The 19,044-nt window shown below is 40.6% G+C and overlaps 1 protein-coding gene across 1 annotated transcript in view; it reads left to right on the top strand.

The window, feature by feature from the left end:
- The first annotated feature begins 5,957 nt into the window (after positions 1–5,957).
- The window catches only part of side-VII (sidestep VII), an 843,150-nt gene continuing 830,063 nt past the window's right edge, over positions 5,958–19,044 (top strand). Inside the window, exons 1-2 of the mRNA XM_067139977.2 lie at positions 5,958–6,021; positions 6,178–6,390. Coding sequence (XP_066996078.2) covers positions 5,958–6,021; positions 6,178–6,390 — 277 coding nt within the window. The remainder of the gene's footprint in view (positions 6,022–6,177; positions 6,391–19,044) is intronic.

Here is a 19,044-nt window from a genome sequence, read left to right as displayed (position 1 = left end):
ACGAGATTTCCCTGTAAATTCAACTTGCAGTAACTTCGTCAATTCTCCATGCATTTGCTTGAGACTTGTTAATAATGCTTAGTTTAACATTGGCTACAAGGTGATATAGTCCAACTCGTAATGCTACTTTTATTTATTGAGTTATCAGGCATTGTATATGACGTGGCCTATCCTTGACCGACCAGCACCGAACTCGCTCCTCGTTTGCTTGCTGCGGTCAGCTAATCTCGCCCGCAGTGGGTACTTTAAACTTTAAGTACTTCGAGACAGGGCACTGTATCAGCATTCCTGGTTCAATACGTATATGAATTTATCTCAATATATCCATGTATGTATGTTTAGTCCTCAGCCCGAAGGCTGGTTGGATCCTCAACAGCTCCGCCATCAGCTATCATAGATGGCCTAGGCATCACTGAACAGGCGTACTAGGGAGATGAGGAGTGAGGTAGTTTCCCGCAATATATCCATAAAATTATAATTTTCACGTCAATAACTACAATTCACCATAGACATGGTAGTGTTTTCTGAGTACTGTTGGCTCATTTACATCGGAACCTATACAGCTGGCTACCTTATACTTAAACTATAAGTAACCTATTTATGTTACCTGTAGATAATTGTGCTCAAAATATTTCACTTTCTAGGCCGGAAGAGTATTTCTTTTAGCCATAAAATATATTAAAGTTAATTTCAAAGAAAACAGTCCAACTTCACTTGCAAAATGTACATGTAATGTAGAGACCAAAATCGCAATGTTTAAATTTGTTGTGTAAGTGCTGCGAGTTAAATGATACTCTAGCTGAATTTATGCTTTGGATATTCAACGATGAAGGCTCTTATTTAACTCAAGGAGTTTGCAGTCGCAATAACATTAATAAGTTTACGTACGCGTACTGCACCATGTTTCAAGATGGTTCTCTGCTGTGTATGAAATTAGCATCTGCTATGCAGAAGGTATGAAAAGCCGAGTAACAAAAAATGAATTTCATATTTAAGTGCCTCTGTTCACAATGTGTTCTCATGTGACTCCATTTTCTGGAAACACTGCCTATAAACACTGAGGAAGTGAACTTATGGCTACAAAGTTTTACACCACATGAGTTAACTTCTCTTCAGAGATACAGCGATGTTGCGGTCAACAACCAGCCAAACTTTGAAGCCTTGTGCGGCTGCAACTGGTTTGGACGACCGCAGTAGTCCGATGCTGAGATACATCGCTTCCCACACCGTGATAGCGCGAGTTATACTCTAAGTAAGGTGGTTAGGTAGGAACCACAACCGTCAACACTTCTCAGGCTAAACTCCTCAAAATTTAAATCTTTGCTTCTAAAGAAGTGAACAGCAATTTCTTCCCATTTTCAATATTTTTATGTTTTTAGTTTCTTATAAATTATTTCATCATTGTCTAATCGATTTAATTTTCATGGTAAACACACTATTATAACTAACAGTAAATGGGATGCCGTGATACATCTGCGTCTTAATGCAAATTATACTGTTATAATTTCATTTATTACATTTCCGATAAATATTTGTTTGGAATGAAGCATAAACTAGTTCAATGAAAAGTGAAGCTGAATCAGCAAAACACAATAAAACAGTTTACTTTCTAGTGATTATTAACAGCCTTTCTGAAGACAGTTGGCTGACATTTATCTGCGAGATACCAAACGTTTTACTGGTATGTTGAGATATTATATTCCGAAATTCCAAATTTCTGGCACTCCAGGGAGATGGAAGGGATGTTAAACACATGTTATGAATTAGTATACTCGAAACTGTACTTTTATTACATTTTTTGCACACAATTAAGATTAAATTGAAAAGCTTTACTAAATTCCGAATGGAGAGATAATATTTCAAACAAGACATAAAAATATTAACTTCTGCTTTTAATGTCATATCGGAAGCAACAAATTAAGATACCAAACGTTTTACTGGTTTATTTTTGTTTAATTACATGTTAATGGTTTGCGTCGATATACATAGACTAAATGCAAAATTGATGTCTTGTACCAATATTTCATTCATTTGGTATATGGCGTTTAGTGCTGTTAGTGTCCGAAAACATGCACAAGGAAATAATGGTTGACCGGTCGCCTGTGAGACTTGAACTCACAGCATTCTGCTTTCGTACACGATTCTGTATCCACCGAGGAATGGCGGTTTGAAATTTCTACTCTTTTGGTAAGGATCTTAGCGAGAGCGCTCGGCTTAATTTGATAAAATGAAAGCTTATTTGAACTACCAAATAGTGATAAATATGCACTTAAGAGAGCACACTCTAAGTGTTATGTGCGTAATTTAGAGTTACTTAGAGTGTTATTTTCATTATTCATGTAGGAGATCACGTACGTTCTCAACAGTAAAATTAAATATTTTCAAAAATAGTCTTATATGGAAGTTAGGTCCACTATCAGTCACAGACTTTCCTGCGGAGACGATCATGCCAGGAGGAGAAATTTGAATGGAATAATGAATAATAACTGACCACTTAGACCTACATATGGGTTAATTCAAAGTACAGATAGGTTTAAAGGTCGCTTTGAGATAGGAAATTGCTGGGAGTAGGAAGGGATCGGCCGTTGCCTTATCAAGGCACAGCCACAGCATTTACCTGGTGTGAAAATGGGAAACCAGGGAATAATATCTTCAGAGCTGCTGGAAGTGGGGCTCGAATCCAGTACCTCCTGAATGCAAGCTTACAGATACGTGACGTAAACAGCGCAGCCACTTGTTCGGTTCCTTTTTTTTGGCAAGTTGCTTTACGTCGCACCGGCACAGATAGGTCTTATGGCAACGTTCGGACAGGAAAGGGCTGGGAAAGGGAAGGAAGCAGCTGTGGCCTTAAGTAAGGTACAGCCCGAGCATTTGTCTGGTGTAAAAACGGGAAACTACGGAAAATCATCTTCAGGGCTTCCGACAGTGGGGTCCGAACCCTCTATCTCCCGAATGCTGGATACTGGCCGAACTTAAGCGACTGCAGCTATCGAGCTCGTTTTTTTTTAATTTTACTGAACGCTCCAGCAGTAGTAATTGCATAGCGCAAGCTATCTCTTCTGGTCCATACAATTCATGTGCCATAATTTATACAATGATGGGAAAGAAATATTTTGATGTGGCGAGACTAGAAATTGGTGGTGAATTTACATGTCAGTGTAGCAGTATTTCGTGTCTTCTATAATACTGCAACCGCCCATTTTTCTGCAAAGTAAATGGCCTCTTGTGCCAATCAGATGCGGTATCCTCGTAGGGGCTGATGTAGTTCGGCCAGTGCAGTAACATTTCATAAAATTGATTAGAGAAGTGGACTCCGCTCTACATAGAACGGTACAGTGCTGTAATGACGGGCCTTGTACGGTGTTTTGCATTGTACGGTGAGGCGTATGTCGGGCTATCTGTACATAAAATTGTTGTGAGAAGTTGTGCAAGATAGACTAAAAGTAATTTAATTCATGAAAGGTTGCAAATGTTCAAATGAAGTCGGCGCAGCTGATATGATAATTCCATTACGAACACAATATTTCAAGAGTGCGGTATGTCGTATCACCTTAGGAGAAATTTCACTCTTTCATACCATAATTCCAGAACCTCGCTAAATTTAATTGTTTTCCCTAATTATTATTTATCATTGTATGTAGTAAATACAAATTGTGTCATAACCACTGAAAGGATTTTAATAGTTTACGTTCTAGGTTTAATGAGTTTCAAAATACAACAATATTTTGTATCAAAAATTTGAGTATTGGATTATATATATATACTAAGTTAAAGATTCTTCTACTTGGCAGTGCAGTGGCTGAGTGGAAGTATTGAGACGGTCGAGTGGAAGATATAATCACGTGATCGCCTGATGTTTCATATATTCCTATCAGCTTGGTTGTTGGCTGCTAAAATACCTTGGAGCTTCCAGCGAATTCGAGCGGAGTTGCCTTGCACCTACACTATCTGCGATGAGTAACCTTTAATTATTGAAAAATGCGAACAGGACGCGTTCTTGCTTTCGCAAAGGATCCAAGCCTTTGAATTTCATGCATACACGTGATAAAAGTTACTGATGTGCAAGTACATCGTTTGTCGGTATGTCATTCAGAATAATGTTAACACCTGCTTTGCTGACTTCATCAAAGAATAAATCTTAATAAACTGGTTTCTCAATAAATGAATAAATATATATCAACATTCCCGATAAATTGGGGCTATTGTACCTGCAAGCTACTAATTCTATTCCTGCTCCCATTCCTAGTTAAAGCGTTTCGAATATGAAAACCTCTGATTATCCTTTTAGTGACATTTATTGTAAACGTATCTTGGTCCATGTATTATTCTTGGGAAATGTATGTCTCCTTTTGCAGAAGAGTTGGTACCTTAGCTCTTGCTAATTATTTTCATGGATTAATCTGAGAATAAGATGTGAATAGGACAAATGAATACGTCGCGAAGGAGATGATTAGAAGCCTAAAGTTGAATATCATCGTTGCCGGCACAAAACCTCCTATGTGATAATATTTTCGGAGATATACTGACCCGCAATACATACATTATGAAGAGCGAGAATGCCTTGACAATATTCACACTATGGAGGTGCAAATGGCCTTCAGGTTCACTCAGCCTACACCAAAAATGAGTATCAGGTTAATTCCTGGGGGCAAGGCGGCCGGGCGTAGAGCTAACCCCTCTACCCCATCATGTGCCACGGTTTAAATTGGTGGAAGCCTTTACCTTCCACTCCTCCAAGGGCCTTCATGGCCTATACGGAGGTGACTTTGTTTGTCTTTATATTCACACCATATTGCACCTTAGATGACAGAACCTTACCGGCCAAAGTTCTAAGCTAAAGTATTTCACATAAGAGGTTTTGTCCCGGCAGCGACGATATACTAGGTGATATTGCCGTTAGTTATGATAAATATGGCTCCTTTTACTTCAATGAAAATGAAAACCTATAACCTGCTTTCCAGTCAGTGACCGGGTCAGGGATGGAATGAATGAAGCCCCCATCTTGCGGCGAGGATAGGAAGTGTGCCGGCTGCCGAAGCCTGTCGCACTCCTCTGGGGCAATGATTAATGACTGCCAGATTAGATGAAATGGTAGTGGAGAGTGTTGCTGGAACCTTTTACTTCAATACTATTATAAAATCAACTGCACAAACTTCCATTAGTTTTTACCCTTGAAATGATTAATTATTTATTGATGTTCGTATGAGCATCAAAGGAATATTCTGAAAGGCTTATACCATAATTTTTTGTCATAGAATTAATGTATGTGGCAAATGATGTCTGTGATATTATTTTGTTTTACCATATTTCTTCGAGATTTCAAAATGTTTGAAATTATACTTAACTCGGCACACGGCGTACCTTGTTTAATCAGTATCATGAACATCTCTTTCACGTGTGACTCTTTTACGCATGTTTGCCAATTTGATATTGGTGTAATCCAGAGTTTTTTACAGTCTTTTCATGTAAAATCAATTGCTATGCTTCCATTGCCGAATTTATATTTCGTGTCTGTCCTGTAGCACTGGTAGATGTATCACGAGATTCGTATACCTAGTTTAATGTGTCGTGTTGCTGCAGGGTATATCCCACGTGGTTCCTCCGTTGTTCCCGATGTATAGGGGTCTATTTCGTACCACTTGGTCGGAATTTACAACAACGGGTTCAATATTAATTCCAGAACACGCCCTTTCGCTGTTTTGTTCAACAGCACTGCAACCATTATCCATAAACCATAAATGATATAATCTATATCTGCGCCTGTTTCTTCCTCTCCGTTCATCTCCTTTCCTACTTGGTCTACCCATTGTAACAGTTTCCGTGCATTCTTGTCACCCATAGTTCAATATATTCAAACACAGAATTCAACAATGCCAGAGGTACGGTGAGGGAATATCTCACTGAACTGCAAGGATGACAATAATGCACCGCAAACGAAAGTAACGAACCTTCACCGCATGCAACAATTGCAGACTGATGTGGAAAATATTGACCTTGGAATACCCAGAACGATAGACGCGTGTGCAAAACCACTGGACAATGGGACATGACAGAATGAAGGAGTGAGGGATTCGTTCATCACGCGCCCTGTGCCGGGTTAATATCTGTAGATATCCTTCATTCTGAATTTGGCTTTGGTGTAGATTATAAGCTTATAATTTATGTTTATGATTTCAGGTTTTCCTACACCTACGGTAACGTGGTTTCGTAATGACGAGGTTATAAGCAACACGTCAGTAAGAATGCCGGAGAGTATGGGAGGCCAATTAAGAAATGATATTTTGATAAAGAACCTCGGACGTCAAGATCTTCACTCTCAACTTAAGTGCTCCGCCCAGAACAGCAATTTAACTGCGCCAACGGAATCCGTAGTGCACGTGGATATGAACTGTGAGTACATTTCTTTCTTTCACCATTAGATTTATTATTAATTTAATGGTATTATGGCATCAATGCAAAAAGCAATTGTTGAAATGAACGCTGAACTACGAACATAGTTATTTCTCTTCTTCTTCTTCTTCATCTTCTTCTACTTCTACTTCTTCTTCTTCCTATAGTGCTAGAACCCTGACGGGCGTTAGCCTACCTAGCAACCGCTGCTCATCCTGAAGGCCTGTAGATTACGAAGTGACCTGTGGTCAGTGTGACGAATTCTCTCGGGCGTTTATCTTGGCTTTCTAGACTGGGGCCGCTATTTTACTGTCAGATACCTCCTCAATTGTAATTATGTAGGCTGAGTGGACCTCGAAACAACCTTCAGATTCAGTTAAGAATCCCTGGAATGGTCGGAAATTGAAACCGGTTCCTCTGGGTATGTCACAGGCTCTCTACATCTGGATGGCGTCCGGCTTACTTAGTGCTACCATACAAAATATATTTTAAGTGCAAATATTTTAATCACATATCAAAGCAAACGCTCGCACTAGTGTCTCTACTGAACAGGTAAATGGATACATAGGCCTAAAAGGCGTGGAAATTTTGGATAGGGTGAGTCCCAGCTTTGGGGGAAAGGCTATCTGGCCATCTTATTGTACGAGTAGTATTGAGTATGGCTTTTCAATGATATAGACTACATAGCAATTTTACTAAATCCTTCAGTTCAATTTACCTGCTCAGTAGGTGTGTATGTTATACCAAATATGATGGGATCCTCAGTGAAATATTCTCAGTGAAATATTCCTTCCTATGCGTTCATTTTATGAAATTCCGAAGCAGTATCTTACAGTTACTTTAACTCCAAGTAACAGAAGGAAAACGGCTTAGGATGCTCAGTTATACGCAGCTCACTGTATGTGAAAATTGATCGTGATAGATATTCATAAGGAATCCTCTAAAAAATGAAATCATCTGTCAGATTTTTTGTAACGTGTGGCTGTATTCCTCGTTGAGGGAGCGGACTAAATTGGTACTAGGTATAAGCAGAAGATTTGTTTTTTGTTAAATCATGTTTATGTTACATTAGAGCTCTACTAAAGAATTCACGTAGCCTTACAACACGATTTAACTGTTATCTGATAAAAAAAGTTATAGCAATTTTGCCATCAATAGTGTGAGATATTTATTGTTGATTATAATATTTTAATAGCAATAAGTAACGGCCTCAGACACTAATGTAACATTATTATTTTCGAATATGAGTTAAACAGGGAATAACGTCAAGCCATCGACTGAGACAATGAATGAAGATTAGATTTATATAATAAATAATAAAATGATTTCATGTAAGCGTAATAAAATTTCATAAGCTTTGGGAAATTTTATCAATATCGCACAATTTCATATGTATTGGTATTTCAACGAAAGAGAATGCACCTGATGTTTGGACTTGTCTAAAAGAGAGTATACAGAGTTCCATGTTGCTGCGGACGGGTCTACAGTGCTGAGAAATGCCGATCCGTAACCACAAAATGGCCACAGCACATGAGAAAGACATGCCTTCAACATTAATTGAAACCATTCATAACCGAGCACACTTCACACCGTACCGTTCTGTAAGAATATATGTCGGCATGGCGTATTTAAGCACTCCAGCAATTCAAGATTCATTCCCTTTACACTCTAGCATAGGAAAATGAACACAACGAAAAGTGTTCTGATGTTCTTCATGTCAACATGTAGCTGAGAGGCGTGACTAGTCTTAGGGAAAATAATGTGCTGCATAGGAAGTGCACTGTCAGATACGCGGTACTGTTCCTTCAGTGACGAAATATTCCTGCCTTTCTTGGGTCCACTATGGGATTCTTCCCTGGCTTTTACTGCCTACTTCCAACATTAGGTACGTTGTCACCATGTTTGTCTGATAACGAACACTGAGCACGGTGTTTCCATAAACATAACTTCCTCCTAATTACCCCTGCTGTATCCTTCTATTCTTGTAACTCACGACTGGTCGAAAGCGATGTAGACTAGACCTACGAGAATCAACGAGCTGTTATTGAACTTTTTTATTTAATAATAATAATGAAGTGAATATACCGACGTGGGGCTGACATATTTGAACACCTGAGCACAGAGGGCCAGCGTTCTTACCGCCCGAGCTATTCATCCCGGCCCATGTTGTTCAATAAAATTTATGTGGCTGGTGGTGTTGGGCACTACTTGATAGCTGCCATCCAATCACCTGGATGAAGATTGTACTGTATTTATCTTAAATATATACCCCCTGAACTACTGCAAGTTGCTCCCCTCGGAATAAGGCAACAATTGTTGTTTAAGACTTATGGGACCTTACTAACTATTCTTTGATAGTATGTCAGCATGTCAGTACTATATTCCAAGTGAGATAGATAGGTATAGGAGGTATCGGTGCATGGCCACACCGATTAAAAGACTTGATTCCTATTTTTTCGTTTTAGCTAAAGAAGGACATTGCTGGTGCGACGTTCACTGAAAGTGAAGAAGAGCTGGTAGCAAGGATCACCATCGCGGCTGGTGATGTTTCCAGAATGCCAAGTATATTTGTAACAGTTCATCGGTCACTTCTCTGTACCGATATAGGCGGAGAATGTTTAGAAAATGTGCCGTGATTTAGCAAGTGATTCGTAACGAAGTACAATGCCTGAGGTGGAGGATGTGTACATTCTGGGAAAAGGGACACAGAACCGTGCGAGAGTTTATATGGCGTTCAGTTAGGTCCCTACTATCGCTTAAATTTCTTTACACGAATGTTTCCAGAACGGTCTGTATAGTTAACGTATTGTGATTTTGCTCGAATGTACTGCTGAATGCGGATCTCAGAAGTGCAGTCAGATAGACCAGGTGGCAATAAAGGAAGATTAATGATACCACTTTGTGTCATTGGCTACCGGTATTTCAAAGAACTCTCCAGAGAATCTTATACTTTATAACAGTTTAATGGATATTAAACAAATTTTCATTATTATTACATCTGGGCATCATCAGTGCAAATGTGGTGTTTACACTGAGTCTATGGCTTCAAAAGGCCGTCTAAAATAGGTTAATACTTTTAAAGGAGCATGATTTATCCTTACAAAATTGCATTCTGACACGACAAAAGGACTGAACGGTACACATGATAGTTATCACGCCGGTATAAATGAATTCCAATTTATCTCACAGTGCCGTAAAGAAAATCTTACAAGGGAACTATCCATATAGTCACATAGAACCCTACAACGAAATTTTGCAGAGAGGATGTGGGGACCATAAGAAAGAAATGTAAAATACTAGCTGTCATTTAGATGTGTAAGATTCTCAAATTGACACGGAAATATCTAATAGAATTGCACACATCATAATTATAGCTTGACATGGACAACCCTGGTGACTAGCTGAGGCGAGCCCGTTACCGTGAGCTTTCTGTACCGGGCAGTTGCCAAATGTACCTTTGAGAGCAGCCATGAATCCGGCTTATTTCCTAGAGTATGCATTATGTTAATTCCGTGTAAAGGTTTCTCCTCTTCCCGTGGAGGAACTTCGCAAGAAAGGGTGATGGAGCGACATGTGTTCGAACTAATCGAAAATCATCGCCTTGGAGTCGTGTCTGGCGAAAAATAGTGACAGTGAGAAAGATAATGGAAGCAGCGACACCTTATCTGCATTATCTGAAAGAGAAGGCAGCACAGGTTGTCCGGCTCCGTGGTTAAATGATTAGCGTGCTGGCCTTTTGTCACAGGCGTCCCGGGTTCGATTCTCGGCAGGGTTGGGAATTTTAACCATAACTGGTTAATTTCGCTGACATGGGGGCTGGGTGTATGTGCCGTCTTCATCAGCATTTCATCCTCATCACGACGCGCAGGTTGCCAAGGGGAGTCAAATCAAAAGACCTGCATCTGGCGAGTCGAACTTATCCTCGGACACTCCCGGCACAAAAAGCCATACGCCATTTAATTCATTGCCAGGTACGAGATGTGTTACAGATTCAATTTTGTGCCCCGAGTCTGATTCCCGTTAATCCAGTGAAGAGACACCGCAGTCACCCAAAAAATCTACTAGTTCAAGCTATGCTTCCAGTCCACAGAAGAAAGTAAAACAAACCGTAGATCTTGCATACAAAAGGAAAGCTCTATATATGTGGTTAAATAAGGGGGTAAGAAGCGGCCTTCATTTACCACTGTTCACAAAGTTGTCGTCCACTGACGTCACTATGACAACTGTACAGATGGATGAACCAATTAGAATCTACATCAGTAAGTCCCGTTGAACACACGAAACTGATGCATACAAAATTATTTTCTCGACCTGCAGAAGCAAGAAGGCTGAAGTGGAATGCATGCGGTGAAGACCTGCCGTTGTGGGCTTTGTAAATTTCAAGAGAGTTTTCAATGGGGCAAACTAATTTCAGCGTGTATACTAGTTGGTTGAGTCGTTTCAAGAAAAAAGTACGGAATAAAAAGTAGAAAATCGCGAAATTTGTATCCCATGCGTATCTGTTAGAAGAAGACGAAAAACATAAAGACGCAAATAAATTTGTGGAAGTAGGTACAATACAGATCAAAGTGGTTTCGTGCGTGAAGTGAAAGTGAAAAGGTCTCTATCATTGATGGTGAGAAACATGCGGAAAGATTTGCTTAGTCAGTTAGTGCACTCACACATTCGTACACAACTATGCCTACAATCAGTATGGCCGGTACACTTTTCCTAAAATTATTCATTGTACTCTGAGAGTTTCTAGGGAAATGTTTCATGTCAGATATATATTTGTAACAGCCACAAAATCAGAAAAAATCGGGAGAAATGAATTAGAATATTCGTTTAAGGAATCCTTCTTCCTATTCGTGGAAGGGAAGCGTTTGCTACTGTCAGATTCGTGGACTGCTTGCCTAGGTATAAGGATAAATGCTGTCTTGAAGACAGTCAACTGGAAACAGTATAGAAAATCTTCAGATTTCTTCCGGAACTACAGGAAAAATTCAGCCCTTGGATACGTTTTTCTTTCGGAAATGGGAGGTTTTTTATCGCCGTTCAACAGACATTGTGCCGGCTTGTGAAGACTTTCAGTTTGATGTTTATCAGAGAAAAGCATTCTGAAAACGCAATCCTCCATTCATTTTCAATTTTTTTCCCCACGGTTCAAGGACATTATTAAATATTCTTGGTTCACAACTACTGTAATTACACAACGGAGAGACCTCCCGAGTTCGAAGTGCCTGTGAAATATTACCTTCAAACAACTCAGGAAAACTGTAAAAAGCAATGTGGCCTTAAAGTGCGTATTCATTGTGCATGATGTTTTTATCATGTGATTAATGCACGTCATTTATGTTTCACATTCGCTCCCTAATAATAAAGTGACCTTGATGCGCAGTAACCTGACAGCTTATTCCGTCTCGCTCGAGCACAACTTCAGTTCCACAACATGCGCCGCGCCAGTCAGCAAGATGCAAGTGTTGTCCAGTAGCTGCGCTGTCACACGGATTTTGTATCAAGATTTTGACACCTTTCAGTTCGAAATGGCAGCTAAATATCTGTACATCGCTATTTTGTGGTCTCCTCATCCTCTGTGCGAAATTTCATTGTCGATTTCGATATTTAACAGATTCTGCAGAGTGAAACAAATTTATTGAGTCCGACTGCATTAGTATTGTGGCTTTCACATGACCTGCAACCAGTCTAATATCCTCTCTCCCACTTACAAGGAACATACACGAACGATGGGAAGTTCATCCGTAATCAATACTTATCATACAAATTTTAGCTCTCAGTGGTATCTATAGCTTTTTTCATGATCCTTGATAGATATTATTATAATAATTAATACGATAGTAAACCCAGGTATAAAAAATGATTAGGCTATTCTGCTAATTTTTATATCCTAATATATACTTAAACATGTTTGTGCATCTAGATGTAAAAATTTGTTAAGCGCAATATAAATGATAATAAGCACATCGGATGGATGACGCATTTGTGCAGGTGGGAACTGAGTGACTCAAATCTTCAGTGTCCCAGATAGTGTCAGGAGCATCAACTGGATATGTAGCTTTCTTCCGGGCATGCTAGAGGCGAACTTTGGGTTCTTCTCGCCACCACTCGCAATGGAGTTCACCACTTAGAGAAGCCAATCCGCCTACCTTACATACTGCCCCAGCACGTCCGTGGTCTCCCGTGAGGAGAACCTCACTTACCGTTCATTCAACTACGTTCCAGATATATCATAAGGCCCAAGATTAGCAGAACGTATAGGGACGAGCTGGGCGCTGATTGGTTGTTGTGAATTGAACAGACAGTAGTGGTAACTTAGAAACAAAGGACTTAAGCCATCATTGTTCCAGTCCCTAAACAGGAACAATTCTCTACTAAGTTGTATACGATCCAATTCCCTAGGCGGCACTCCAAAGTCAAAAGTAGTGACAACTTTATGAAGCATGAAAATGAAGTAAGAAACTCTTCATTCAGTTCAGCCTGTCTCCGTGAGACTTCACTATTTTCGGGCATTAGAATTGTTGCCTGCCACTAGAGAGGAGCCGTACAACTTTTCAAATACTATTGTCCACTTCTCCCGATTTAAAATAAATACAAGGTTTGTTTAGAGTTTGGATCATAGTCTCTTGCACAAGGGGACCAAATGTGCCTTTTGGTTCACGTAAGACAATATGAAGCGGAGACCTTCAATGGATACAATGGACCGGGAGAGTTGGCCGTGCGCGTAGAGGCGCGCGGCTGTGAGCTTGCACCCGGGAGATAGTAGATTCAAATCCCACTATCGGCAGCCCTGAAAATGGTTTTCCGTGGTTTCCCATTTTCACACCAGGCAAATGCTGGGGCTGTACTTTAATTAAGGCCACGGCCGCTTCCTTCCAACTCCTAAGCCTTTCCTATCCCATCGTCGCCATAAGACCTATCTGTGTCGGTGCGACGTAAAGCCCCTAGCAAAAAAAATGGATACAATAAGCTCAATTGTATATCAATGTGATATTCCAAACGCGAATTTCATTCCGACAATCGTGTCTTTTTCACTGATGCTAGATAATGTGTGGTTACTGTGAATTACGTAACTGAATCCAGATTGATAGGTATTCAGTGTTTCAGCTGATGAATTATTACGAACGATCTTTTAGTGAATTAAGTAACAAATGCAATAATTATCACACTCTTTATGCGATTGAGAATGTTTATAATTTACAAAGTGCATAGCTGTGCGACAAGTCAGTAAGGGCAGCTAAAATCTGCGTTGCTTCCATCTAGCGGATCATACAGTACACGCCTATTTAAAAACGATCTGGAAAATACTCGCCACATACTTCTCGAATTCCGTGCTGTGATTGTGTCGAAAAGCTGACTAGTGTGAATCGGAAACCTTTTGGTAATTAGGGTAGTTTGTGAGTGCTAAATGATTTATGTGAGTAGGGTTTTTATTTATAATTAACCTGATATTAAATGTTAATCATGAGTATAACATTGTAAACGAGCCGTCCAAAATTTCGGTGCTTTATGAATTTTCAATACGCAGTATCATTATACATTGCGACCTTATTATCAAAAATTTTCCTTACGGTTACTACATATCACAGAAATGAAAAGTCACCTTCTAAGGATTTTTCATTGACAGAGCTGTTGTAGTCATTTTAGGCCACGAACCGCGGTTGCTGCCTGGGGCACTATATGCTAGTAATGACAACAATATCGTGGTCTGAGAGTTTCAGAATAGATGTCTGCCGTGCTGTAATAATCTCCCGAGGTTGTTCGCTATCATTACGTCCAGAAATTTTCCTCTCTCTCTTTGTTTGAGTGTGTGTGTATGTGAAAGAGAGAGAGCAAGAGATTTACACTGACTTAGCAAATGTCATGGGATAGTCACCTAATAGCGTGTGGGGCCTCCTCTGGCCTTGCGAACTGCAGTGAGACGCCGTGGAAGTGAGTCGACAAGTCCCTGGTAGTCCTCTGGACGCAGCTGACACTAAATCATTTCCAGAGCGGCCACCAATGCTGGTCTGTTCGTGGGTGCAGGATCTATGGCACGGAGCCTGCGTTCCAGGACATTCCAGATATGCTCGACAGGGTACATATCGGGGCCCTTGGGTGGCCGTGGCAGTCGTTGGACCTCCACTGCATATTCCTGGAACCATTCCTGAGCGACGAGGGAGCGATGTGGCGGCGCGTTATCATCTTGAAACACCGCAGAACCGCCTGGCCGGTGGAAGGCCAAAAATGGGTGGAGATGGTCTCCGAGCAGCTCAACATACCGCGTACCATTCAAAGTCTCTTCCAGATCAACTAGGGGGCCCATTCCATTCCAGGAAAATGCACCCCAGACCATAACAGAGACACCAGCGCCCTGGACCACACCTCGAGACAGGCGGGATCCATCGCTTCATGTGGTCTGCGCCATACACGGTGCCTCCCATCGGCATGGTGCAGTTGAAATCGTGATTCGTCCGACCATATAACGTTACGCCATTGTTCCAGTGTCAATCCCCGGTGAATGGCGACAAATGCGCGTCGTTATGCCCGATGACGTTGGGGTAACTGTGGCACCCGTGTGCGGCGCCGGCTCCCATACCCCATAGAACCCATGTTCCTACGGAATGTCCACTGGGAGACGTGTCTAGCACGGCCTGTGTTGAATTGAGCCGTGATTTGCTGCACGTTTGCCCGTCTGTCACTATTGACAATCCGTCTCAGATGTCGCCGGTCACGGTCATCAGGGTAGCTGGACGGCCAGTCGTTCGTCTGTTGTGGACGGTGACACCCGCATTCAACCCTTCACGATACATCCTGGACACGGTTGATCGTGTGTAGCCGAATTCCCGCACCACTTTCGAAATCGCACTTCCCATCCCTCAGGCACCGACCACCATACCCCGTTCGTACACTGTCAGCTCACGACGACGTTCCATGTGACACCTGTCACATGCACAGCCACTGCTCACAAGGTCTCCTATACAACTGCCGCTGGCACACGGGGCGTGTGGTGCGCAGGCAACACACCTGCGCATCAGTGCTCCGCTATCCCATGACATTTGCTCAGTCATTGTAGTTATGTGCAGGAGAGAATGGGATAATCGTCGTAATGCACAACAAAAATATACCCAGTTAGTGATTAATTCTATAATCAGCATTCCCGAAATCATCCTCGGTATCTCCTATTATTATAATCCTGTTCATAAAACAGAAAGAGGCTTATTATACCAGTCTTCAATTCAACAAGGTAGGCAGCTTTGGAAATATATATACAACATTTGCTAAACTTTCCGTTGAGAAGAGGTGTATGACTACGTACATGTGCCCGGGCCCCCATATACACTGTTGAAGACAGTGACATTCAACCATATCAGATATTAAACGAGTGCAGATACCTGTCCTCTATGCCCGAAGTGTGTCATTTATCAGAAGACAATAATAAGATAATTTCAGGTTCTCCGCTATGTGTTTCATTTTCAATCTATTTTCACTACATAATAAGGTGATTTTGAAAAAAGGTAATGAAAATCGGATTAAGGTCATCAATATGTGTTCTTGAAGTTAAACTGTTTTTTTTCTATTTGCTTTTCTTCGCATCGACACACATAGGTCTTGTGGCGACGATGGGATAGGGAAGGCCTAGGAGTGGGAAGGAAGCGGCCATGGCCTTAATGAAGGTACAGCCCCAGCATTTGCCTGGTGTGAAAATTGGAAATAACGGAAAATAATCTTCAGGGCTGCCGACAATGGCATTCGAACCCAATATTACCCGGATGCAAGCTCACAGATGCGCGACTCTAACCGCACGGCCAACTCTGCCGGTTTGAAATTAATCAGCGGGTATTTAGACGACATACGAAGGGGCTAGTTTCAAAGTCAGTAATCTCCACCTTCTTCATAAACTGAGTTATTGGTACTGGGTTAAACTTGGCACTGAGTTTTATTTACGTTTTTGTTGTTGTTGTTTGAGTCAACAGTCCATAGACAGGTTTGATGCAATTCTCCATGCCAGCCTACCCTGTGCTAACTTTTTCATTTCTACGTAACGACTGCATTCTACATCTGCTCTAATCTGCTTGTCATATTCATACCTACCCGTACTGTTCTTATCACCTATAAATCCCTCTAAAACCAACTGAAGAAGCACTGGGTGTCTTAAGATTATGTAACCCACCCTTTTCCTTCAGGTACGGCAAAATCTTTGTTATTTCCTTTAGTAAAAATCCGTGTCAATTTCAAAACCTTGCAATATCCACCGGATGATAGTTTCAAACTGTGGAATCTCAGACCAGACCAATCAGAGCTGCAATATGGCGACCATTCAGCATTCTCCACTCTCGTTTGTTTTTATCACTGAGATGAGCGCGTTCCGGCTTTTACTATTGGACGTTGTTCCTAATTTAGTGAATGAATAATTCTTGTATTCAATTAAAACGCGTCACCAGTGTAACTTACATTTCGGTAGTTTCACCGGTATCACCAAGCATAGCTAGTAAATGGATACAGCAACCTGATAAATAGGAAAGGGATGTTGCCAAAAGTTTATAGTTAGCAGTCATTGTTTAAACTAAATGTTATATAGTATATAGAGTCTATTCCTTTATTTGTATTTCATTAATCCATTATACAATAGCAGCAAGGAAATATATTGTAAATTGTTGAATTCCTTCACGGGTATTCATCAGATGGTCCACCAGAGTACACCCCTTGCAGTCCTAATACAAGGCAACTACAGTATTCCAAGCTGAAGGCGTTTTACGCCCGCAGAACAAAATCAACCTAGATAACTTTTTACTGAGAAACATTGCTTTCACTCCTGTCAAATGCAGATGGCCAAAAATATGGACGCTGCCGGTCCAAGACACACCAAACCCAGCATTATGTTAAACGGAATGAGGGTGTACTTCCTCCGATTTATCAACAAATGTTTTGTAAAATATTTCAAATAACGAGATCAAGTTCAGGATACGTTGCAAGACGGTGTGGAGATAGTGGAAGCAATCTCATAGATTGCGATAGAATAACAACAAAATTTATGGACTGCAGAAGTGCTGTCATTAAGATTCTGTCGTCCCTGACGTGTGTGGGATCCCATTATTGCAGAAGTTCAAGTGTACGTAAATAATTATCGTTCACTCTTAATATCACTAAGCTAAGGACAATGTGCAGTTTTCAAATTGCAGATAATTCAGTTGTAAAGAAATCTTTCATAATATATTTCCATTCAACTCAATCTGGGATTCGGTTGTCCCTGAACAGATGTGCTCAACATGTATCTATTTGAATTTTTTTGAATGTATTGATGATTTACATGCCACTGGGGCTGAAAAGCCCCTTTATGTAGCGTCTTCGTTTAATACAATACAGGTTTATGAACACAGTTAAGGAGGAAAAACAGGTCTGAAGAAGAGGAATGACTTAATGGCTACTAGTAGGGTTCATGTATTGAGAACTCAAGCATTTTATGAAGCTCTGAGATGCCCTGTTCCAGATGTACTGATACTTTCGTTTGAATTGAAGAAAAATTTGGTACTGCCAAAAGGTACCATATCAACGGGCGTATTTCATGAGACAGCTCTACTTCCATAAATTCACAGTGATCAAAGGAACGTCACGAACTCCTCTGACACCTAGAAACTATTTTAGTTACTTCTCGACTGAAGATGAGCTGAGCAGGTCTCCTATGATTTGTATCATTGCTTGCACGTTTTTGATACTTCAGTATTCAGTAAATTAGCTGCTGACAGCACCGGAATGTTTCACCAAAGCTGAACTTTATTCCCCCTATATTCTTTCATTACTCCTGATAGGGTATCTGAAAATGCAGGGAAGGATTTAAAACGGCAGGAAGTGATACTCAATCCTAAAGGTTACATGGAAATTAAAGTAGAATTTGACTTTCGAACGCTGGACTGGCGTAAGGAAGCTAATATTGAACTTCAGCAAATAGAATCCTGGCATTTCCAGTTCTCAACCTCAAAACGCAAAATTCTGATGTTTCTTGAGAAAAATCGAAAAGAAATATCATTTGGAGTTGAACAGTTTTAAAAGAGCGACAATGGTTGTTCTAGATGGCTTACTAACAGGAACTGTTCTGTATCAGATATAATTCCTCTGGTCATCCCGCCAGGGAACATCAGGAAATTGGGTTCAGAATAACTAAAAGACGTTCAAAACCTGCAGACAATACACTACGTAGAAGAGTGGAGACAACTTACGCATTTGCAATAGTCAAAAACAATCGCTATCAAGAACAGAAGAATTAGATTCAGGAGGAGATGATAATCCTTTGTGTGAACCTCCGGAGGAAGAATTGCTTCTGCATGAAATGACACAAACACACATGTAAAAGTAACACACGTACACACGTAAAACAAGGATTTGTTACTTCATTCTAAGCCTGCAAGTTCTGTTACCATGGAAACCTCTCAATATATGTAGAAGCAAAGAGCGGAAGCTGAATGAACAAGAAGATACGAAGGCTGTGGAAGAAGATCTCAATTCTTCTTTACTATATAGTAATATACATTTTAACTGCAAATGTTATTGCAGAAACACCTGCCACATCAAAACATGATTCACTACCCACATCTGACGTTATGATCATTCTTGTGAAGATATTGAATAGAAAATGCAAGACACCAAAGAGAACAACAAAACTATGTGGTATTATGAGAGAAA

This window comes from Anabrus simplex, chromosome 2 (assembly GCF_040414725.1).
Source record: "Anabrus simplex isolate iqAnaSimp1 chromosome 2, ASM4041472v1, whole genome shotgun sequence".
Classification (NCBI taxonomy): domain Eukaryota; kingdom Metazoa; phylum Arthropoda; class Insecta; order Orthoptera; family Tettigoniidae; genus Anabrus; species Anabrus simplex.
Note: the sequence above shows the minus strand (reverse complement) of the source record. Positions and strands in the feature narration are given on the sequence as shown.